This window comes from Halyomorpha halys, unplaced genomic scaffold (assembly GCF_000696795.3).
Source record: "Halyomorpha halys isolate HHAL.00 unplaced genomic scaffold, Hhal_1.1 Scaffold987.1, whole genome shotgun sequence".
NCBI classification, from domain to species: Eukaryota; Metazoa; Arthropoda; class Insecta; order Hemiptera; family Pentatomidae; genus Halyomorpha; species Halyomorpha halys.
Window position 1 is genome coordinate 484,562 of NW_027108701.1, and position 8,877 is coordinate 493,438.

At 30.7% G+C, this 8,877-nt stretch overlaps 2 protein-coding genes across 2 annotated transcripts in view; one reads left to right on the plus strand and one right to left on the minus strand.

Moving 5' to 3' along the window:
* gry (trafficking protein particle complex subunit 11 gry) overlaps positions 1-5,205 on the minus strand; it is a 30,964-nt gene extending 25,759 nt beyond the window's left edge. The window contains exons 1-6 of the mRNA XM_014431584.2: positions 4,843-5,205; positions 4,601-4,770; positions 4,286-4,471; positions 3,862-4,035; positions 3,557-3,787; positions 1,191-1,332 (exon numbers count right to left, since the gene is read on the minus strand). Of these exons, the coding sequence (XP_014287070.1) occupies positions 1,191-1,332; positions 3,557-3,787; positions 3,862-4,035; positions 4,286-4,471; positions 4,601-4,770; positions 4,843-5,052 (1,113 nt within the window). The 5' untranslated portion in view covers positions 5,053-5,205. The remainder of the gene's footprint in view (positions 1-1,190; positions 1,333-3,556; positions 3,788-3,861; positions 4,036-4,285; positions 4,472-4,600; positions 4,771-4,842) is intronic.
* A 192-nt stretch (positions 5,206-5,397) lies between these two features.
* Positions 5,398-8,177, plus strand: LOC106687602 (solute carrier family 26 member 10). Its single transcript, XM_014431585.2, has 3 exons — positions 5,398-5,557; positions 5,636-6,735; positions 7,777-8,177. Exons 1-3 carry the CDS (start codon positions 5,542-5,544, stop codon positions 8,095-8,097), a joined length of 1,437 nt encoding a protein of 478 aa, XP_014287071.1. The 5' UTR covers positions 5,398-5,541; the 3' UTR covers positions 8,098-8,177.
* Positions 8,178-8,877: the final 700 nt, after the last annotated feature.

Genomic DNA, 8,877 nt, shown 5'->3' on the forward strand with positions numbered 1-8,877 from the left:
AACCTTTAATTTTTCTTATTATATCTTACTTTTTTACATTTTATACCCCTGTTATTTTACACATATGTTTTTGTTTGTTTTTTCTCTTCTTTTTTTCCTTTTGTAACTATGTGTTTGTATCTTTTTTAGCCCTGCAACGTGGGGCGAAACGTTGGCTCAATAAAATAGTATAATTCTACTATTTGAGTTTTTTGACCGCACCCGGACCATATTCCTTTCATCTTTACACACGGTCAATCAATAATCTTCCAGTAAAATAAAATATGATCTAATCACTAGTATGATAATCAACTATTCTACCTCTGATGTACTACACCTACAGAGATCTTTTATTTAAAGATTCCCTTGCCTTAGAGCAATACAAGTGTTTGCAGCAATTTGATGTAACAGACATATGCATAGCATCGAACTGCTACTAATAAAACAATTTACAATGCCCAATTTTTTGATTCATTTCTTTTTTCGACTTATTTGTCAAAAATTAAAATTAGCTGGCCCAACAACACAACAGCTTTTCCATCCGTATGCAAACTCCTTATAATATGGGTAGTTTAATTTGGTTACTAGCTGAGGGAAATTGTCCTCTGAGAGGGTATAGAGTCTGGTTTCTCTCAGTAATCTCCACTAATGCCTCAAGGGTATAATGATGATAAGCTCAGTAGTTTCTGCAGGGCATAAGGGGTCGTTATCTATTCCATGGTCATATGAAGCTTGGTTCAAAATCTTTCATAACTCATGCAGAACTGAGTCAGTAATCCAGGACCCACTTTGCTTCTATACCTAACCGAACGGAGGGGAAGTACTTTTTCAAGGTAGTACCTACCTAGGTACAATATCATTAAACTAATTGCTCTTTCTTGTTAAGTATCTTTGTTTCATTTAATTTTATTTTATCCAATTTACTATAAGTGAAAAATTATGATATTTTATTATTTCATTGTTTTTATTTTCTATATTTATGTATTTTACTTTTAGGAACTAAAACCAATTTTCAATGTCTGTCATATTATTCCAAATATACCTTTTCCCAGTATAAATAATATTATTATTATCACTTCTCTCTGGAACTCCACCGTGCAATTTCAGTCAATTATTATGACTTTCCTAATGTTCATTTTTGAATCATTACCAGTACTGTTTACACTTCTAATGAAGTATCACAAAACCTTTTAAATAACAAAGAAACTTACAGAACATAACTGAAGAGCGAATTCCTTCCTCTGAATTGCATACTTGGCAGCTTGGTGATAATAAAAACCTGGATGTTGAGTTTGTGCTGCAGGAAGACCTTGATGAATCATTTCATCAAATAAATCAGCAAAAACATTGTACCTATGGAATAAAAGAAATGTTAGGTGAATGAAGCAAATAACTTAGTGTTAAATTTAACCTAGTGTATTGGAATGTCTAGAATATTTAACAAAATAATTATTTGATGAAATTATCTCAAGCAAATAACAACTTTGTATATTTATTTCATGAAATTAGCCATAGACTGAAATAAAGCAATATTTTTCTTAAATAATTATTTTATAATTGCTATTTTAGTATGGCACAGATATAGTTTATGCCACGGTACCTAATAACTGTGATGGTTACCACTGGATGATAGTACTATAATGACAATAAAGATTGTACCATAGTTTCTGTCATGACAGAATTTACTATCATGATAGCAAATATGATATAGATTAAACCATGAAATGTATTTTTGATTGCAATGTTCTTAGAGTTTATGAGTTATTTCAGAGATATAGAGCTTTATTTTGATGATTAATGAAGAGAACATGCCTAAATGGAAGATTAAGACAGAGAAAAAGAGCACTTGTATGCATTCTTGAAGAGAACTATGGATGCCTGCAATGATGTAGATATAATAATAATAATATTCTTTATTTATTCTAGGATTGATCCCTTAGAATAATATACAGGTGTCAAAATCAGGCTTTAGAGCCTTAGAGTAAAATACAAAATAAAAACAAAATTATAAAACGTCATAAAATATAATAAAATAATGAACTTGAAAAGATATAAAATAACAATAGAACAAATAAAATAAAATCATAAATCATAAGATGACTAATACTTCTGATAACAAATAAAAAGGTACAATTTCTGCTAATTGCATATTTACAAGTATAAACGAAAATATGAATCATTAAATACAGAAAATATATAAACCTTATTTGAAACTTTCAATAGTTATTCTCCCAAAATAGGGTGGACAGGATTTGAAGATCGGAAGGGTATTAGAACTATGAATAAAGGAGGAAATAAAATTCCATAGGGAAGAGGAACGGTTGAGGAAAGATCTACCAAAGGCTGCGGTTTGATGGGCAGTAACATATAAGTCTGAAGGCCATGAGCGAATAATACGGATTTGTACTGAAGATTTAAATTGAAGGATATCAGAGTTGTATGATGGACAGCGGGATTGGATAACTTGGTAGAGGAAGGAAACAAAAAAATATTTTATGATGGAAGGAGGGGTAAAGCTAATTCAACTCTTTATAAAATCGGGTGACAGAGGCTTCTTTGGGGACCCCAAAGATGAATCGTAAAAAGCAATTAATTAACCATTTTAATTTTGCTTCGAGATCCCCAGAGATATCTCTGGAAACCATAGAGCAATAATCAAAGTGGGTGATATTAAGGAAGTAACCAGAAGCCTACGGCTTTTAAGAGGAAGTAGGTGATGAAGATAATTTAAACGCTTTAGGGTGGAGAAGGTATGACGAGAAACATCGGAGACGTGGTTTTTACAGGAGAGAGTTTGGTCTATGGTGACACTAATGTTTTTAACGTATGGATGGAATTGTATTGGATTGTTGTTTAGGAATAAGGTTGGAATATGAGGAATAGTTTTCAGGAGGTGAGTGGATCCTATTACAATTGCCTTAGTCTTCTCTCCATTCAACTTAAACTTGTTTTCTTGTGCCCAGAGACTATTTATATGCCAATTCAATTCAAATCTTCTTAAAGCTTCTCTGTGGCAACTAATAGGTCAGAAGGTGGGAAGGAAACGTAAATTTGGAAATCATCAGCGTACAAATGGTATTGAGAATGTTGGATAAGGATGGGAAGGTCATTGATGTAGATAGCGAAAAGGGTAGGGGATAGCGATGAACCCTGAGGGACACCACAGGTGAGGGGTCGAGTCATTGATGGAGGTTTATCAGGAACCACTGCGTATAGAATATAATAATTTTCTTACATCTCATAACCTTACGATTGGCAGTATTTTTTCTCATTATAACAAAATTCACAAAGGAACTTGGAAAAAATTGACACTAACACAAAACCATCTAATCTACTTAGTGTGAATGTTTTCTAATGTTCAAAGTGTGAATTCCAATTATTTTTAAAGTATTGCTCAAGCTTAAACATGTCTGATGCAAGAGAAAACCATCAGCACAGGATCATAAGCGATGCATCAATAAGCTCGAGGATGTATTACTTAATGCAGAATATCAGGTATTTATTTAGGTGGAATTAAAAACTTTGCAACACAATTTGGAGAATAGAAAATTTTACAAAAAAATAAATAACAACTTACTGTTTAGATAACCAGGCAAAATGTTGGAAGAGAAGATGAGCATGTCCCCTTTTCTGCTTGTAGTGTTCAATATGAGCTTTAAAGTGTGATATTGCATCCCTGGGCTTGTTTTGACAAAATAATACTCTGCAAACTTTATAATCTATGTAACCTGCAACTGTTTTCACTTCAAATTCATTAGTATCAGACAGTCGTACTTCAAGCAAATTGCTATAGGCTTCGCTGTAGTACCTATTAAAAAGCAAAATGTATTGTAGAGATTTGAATTTCAAGAAACCCACAAATAAAGAATAAAACATTCTTACGCATGAGCTGAATTAAGGTCTTGTTTTAATTCAGAAAAAAATCCAAGTTTGAACTGATGCCTCACATATAAATACTGATGGGTTGTTTTGTTCATGTTTTCTCTATGGCTTTTTACTGATCTCATCTCCATTTGATAATAGCTCACTGCTAGATCATAAAAAGCCTTTTCTAAGCTGTAACAAAAACATATGGGTGCTTATAACCAATACTTTATCAACATTATATTCATAAAACAAATTTTACTTCAGCTAAGCCATGATAACTATGGAGTTGTGCCACTATATAATGAATCTTGGTAAGACCAATAAAATCCTTATTTTATAAAGTAGAACTTAAATTAAAGGTTTTCAAGTAATTTAAAATGTTAACAATGATCATACTATAAATATAAAAGAAAAAAATTGTAACATGTTAAATACTTACTTAGAGGTATAACCTAATAAATGTTCTGTATGTGGAAGAATAAATAAAGCCTTGTAGCCGAGTTCTGCGGCTTGGTAAAGTGCATTGGCTCGTTCAGTTCCTAAAATATCTTCACCAGAAGGAAGCGGTGCTGTTTTTTGAATAAGTACTAAACAAATTTTACAGTTTCTTCCTTCTAAACTTGATCTAAAATGACATGTATACATTTTTCAATTACTAAATTAAAGTTGTATTTAAAATGATTGAATAATTAAATGATAAAAAAAATCAACATTAAAATTTATTTTATTTCGAAATGAACAGAATTTCAGGTACCTAATTGATTGAACACGTGAAACACATTCGATTTTCTTTTCTTCCCAGTGTGGATCATCCCAATCAAGGTCATAAAAAATAACTATTACTGCTGGAATTTGAGTTAAATGTTTATGCATCCAATTTCGCTTGAGAATACCTTTTGGTATATGAAGCTCATAAGCTGCTTTCTAAATGAAAAAATAATAAAGTGATTAACCACAAAAGTGAACCAAAGATGGATATAAATCAACAATAATAACCTTTGCTTTGGGTCTAGGGAACTCCTGTGTTGGAGGAAAAAGTTTAAACTGCACAGGAGATCTTTCTGATCTCCTATTGTTGCACATAGCATCCCAAGTAGCTCTATGTAAAGCATTATTTAAAATATCAAGACCTATGACACCAATTAGAGCTTGAGGATAAAATAACAATTCAGCTGGGAATTCAAATTCTTTGTTAACATAAGACATGGCACTTCTATAATTGTAATTTTCATAAATGACTAGATTCTTCTTTGATAAGTAGTTGAGGAAATTCAAAAGACATAAGACTGCCCAATGATAACGACTTATTTACATATATACATCATCTTATTTCAATTAAATCATACGAATCAACCATCATCCATATTAATATAACAAAATTGTATTTAAGTCTTTTCAAATATCACTGACATATCACGTTAATAAACTTAACCTAGATAACCTCATTTCTTTGAAACCTGTGTGGAACCTACTATTATTCAGTGTTACCAAACTGATAACACTATCATGGAAAGGGAATTTAATGCCCAGATGTTGGCGAACGTGGATGTTATCAAGGAGTATGAGTCGAGGTCGCTCCGTTTTTCGGATCACTGTTCCCGGAACTTTGAGGGAGTACGGTCGTGCCGATGGTCCTTAGGATAGCTTGTCGTATTTTTGAAGTATTAACCGTATATTAATTAAGTGATTTTAATAATGCCTGAAAAGGAAGGTAGGATATACTGTTTATGTTTATTTTTTCAAGTTATCTAAATTCAAATTAACATTTTCTTATTTATTTTTCTATTAGTTTCCCCCGATGGCAAAGAAGCAAAGAGAGGAAGAGATTGCATGGGAGTCACTAAGCATTATATTAAGAAGAGAATACCAATATTGGATTGGCTGCCGAAATATAAATGGAAAGAATATTTTATTAGAGATCTGAGTTGTGGATTTACTATTGCCTGCATTCATGTACCACAGTCTCTTGCCTTTTCTATGCTAGCAAATGTTGATCTTGTTTTTGGCTTATATACTACATGTTTTACTGGTATCGTTTATACCATTTTGGGAACAGCTCATGTAAGCTCCTTTGGACCTGTCGCAATTGGCTCAATGATTACAGGAGAAGCTGTCAGCTTGGCTAGTGGTAAGGGCTACACAAATGCAGAAATAGCTACAACGGTAACTTTCATGATCGGTTTAATATACATGATAGGTTTTATACTTCGGTTTGGAATATTTACTACTGTCTTTAAAAAAAATTTCATTTCTGCATTTATAGCTGGGTGCACTTGTCATATATTAGCAAAATCTTTGAAACTTCTTATTGGTGTAAAAATCAAAAGTCATTATGGATTTTTTAATTGTCCTCTAAACATATATCAGTTTGTTATGCATCTTGGGCAAACAAATTTTTGGACCTTAGGTGTATCAGGAATCGTAATGTTTATATTCATAATGAATATGGTTTTCTTGAAACCTTTAGTTGCTAAGTTTACAAAAGTAATCATACCAATTGAAGCCGTAACAATGTTAATTGTCGGACTTGTTTCTTACTTGTGTGATTTTGAGGAAAAGGGTGTTCTTGTTGTTGGCTATGTCCCTTCTGGTCTTCCTTATCCGATTTTACCTAGGTGGGAGTTATTTCCACTTGTATTGAGCTCTGCAATCACTATTGCACTTATTAATTTTTCCTCTTCTACTTCAATGACTCTGCTTTTCAACAAGGACTTGAAACCAGATCAAGAAATGTTTGCAATGGCAGTAGCAAATCTGATATGTTCAAATTTCCAATGTATAACTATTGGAAACTCTATGATGAGGACCAGAGTTGCTGTCACATTAGGACTAAAAACACTTATGAGCACGTTCATTGCCTCAATGTTAATGCTCCTCACAATTTTATATGTAAGTACTATATAATTGTTTATTTTTTTTTAATTGCATTTTCTAAGTGAGTTATTTATTATAAACTAAAATAATATGTAGTTAAAGCTGTTCCATATTTATGAATATAACTAATTTGCAATTAAAATTTTTCAAATCAGGATTCAGTTTCCTTAAAAAGAAAACCAACTTCTTGTAAATACTAGTTATCCTTCTTTTATATTGATGTTGATTTATTAGTGGTGCTAGTTTTAATAAACTATATAGTTTGTCAGGGTGGGGACCATGGGATGATAGACCCTTCCTTCTACTTATTAAATCTAACGGAGAGTATCTTAAATCAAATAAATAAGTTGATTAAATTCAAACAATGATAAAGATGCATAATATTTCCTTTTTCTAAATCCACTCTTATCACTGTATGTATTTAAACAATTTATTTATTTTTAAAAAATTTCTTTCTATATGAACATATTAAGTAAAAAGAATTCTTTTGTAAATAAAATAAAATTTTTGAAGAGAATGAGGCAAAAAAAAAAAAATATAGTATACAAGAAAGGTTGTCATAGAAAAACTATGAAAAATATTTCATGAAGACTATTTTATGTTAATTTACAATTGCACAACTGTATAATTCTGTTTCATTGTAATTAGTATAGATTTATTTTACAATCATTTGTGCGCTTTAACTACTATGACCTTTTTTGCCTTGTACTAATGGTACAGGTCGCAATAAACATTTGAAAGTTGCTGAAAATAAAATTTAAATTTTGTTATAGATTCAAACTTTTTTAAGAAATGAAAACAATTTTTCTGCCACATTTTTTTTTTAATTTTTCAAAATTTCTTCAATATTGGCACACATTCCAGCTTCATCCCATTTAATTTTATATGCACTAGATATTTTCTGATATTAAGAATTTATTTTATTTTTATCATGCAAGTTAGTTTTTAGGCTAACTACCTACTGTTTTTATAATTAAATTATGCTTAATATCACAATTATGGAGTTTTATTGGTTTATTGAAGTTGTATTAATTGCTTTTAACTTGTCTTTTTTAGGTTGGCCCATTGTTTACTCCGATGCCAACAGCTGTGCTTGGATGCGTTATTGTTCTATCAACTTCTCTTCTTCTTTATGACCGTGCTAAAGAAGTGATTCCTATATGTCGGAAGTCGTGGGATGATGCGTTCCTGTATTGTTCAACTTTTCTAGCAACATTTTTCGGTGATGTTGTGCTCGGTCTTCTTGTTGGTGGACTCTTAGCACTCAAGCTTATCTTAAAAGATGTTCCACCTGAAGAAATTATCGTCGATAAAACACCCGAGTCAGAAAAATTATTGGATGAACAACAGAATAAACCAAATACAGTACCTGTGTGAAGGAGCAGGGTTTGCTCTTGTATGGTTAGTTGGTATTAACGATAAACTACTCTAATATATCTTGGATTGACAAAATAAAATGTAAGTAAGGATCTCCTTTATAAATTTAATTTTATCTGAAAATGAAGAAGGGATCTCTTATAATTCCTTTAAGGATAAAAATGGATGATAGAATAAATTTTACATCCCTACACTTTTTATTTATTATATGTTTTTCATGAATATGTAATATATATAAGCCTTAATTTTTATTTTTTTTTTATTGAAATATTTTAATGTTACAATGTACTTATTATCAATATGTGATATGTATTGATTTTTTTTTTTACTATGGTGCTAGTGATTAAAGATAGCATTAATTATTATTTATTTTTTGGTTACTGTTTAAAATTTTAAAAAAAGAAAGAAATGATAGTCTGTTTAAAGACTATTACTTTTCCTTATTAATTAAATTTTTTTTCTTTATTTTTTGATTTAAAAAAAATTATGATTATGATATTTTGATGAAACAAGTTAAATCTTAAATTAACAAGAAAATAAATTTGTTTCATATCGAAGATACAAATATAAAGAGTTTTGTTTGTTATAGAATTGTGTTTATCTCACTAATGTACTTAGCTGTTTTCGCTGTTGTAGTTGATATGTAGATAGCTCTCTTTTGGTCAGGAGTAGAGATGGCCTGTTACAGTATTCCTTTATTTATGTTTTGTAATACGAAACCAAATATGTTTGTATAACTTACTTAGATAGTATTTACTTAATAATTTAGGCTGATATACA

Excerpts from the sequence above, each read along its gene's own strand:
- LOC106687602 (XM_014431585.2), top strand. Across the intron at positions 6,736-7,776 it reads TGCTCCTCACAATTTTATAT|GTTGGCCCATTGTTTACTCC; the intron begins GTAAGTACTATA and ends TGTCTTTTTTAG.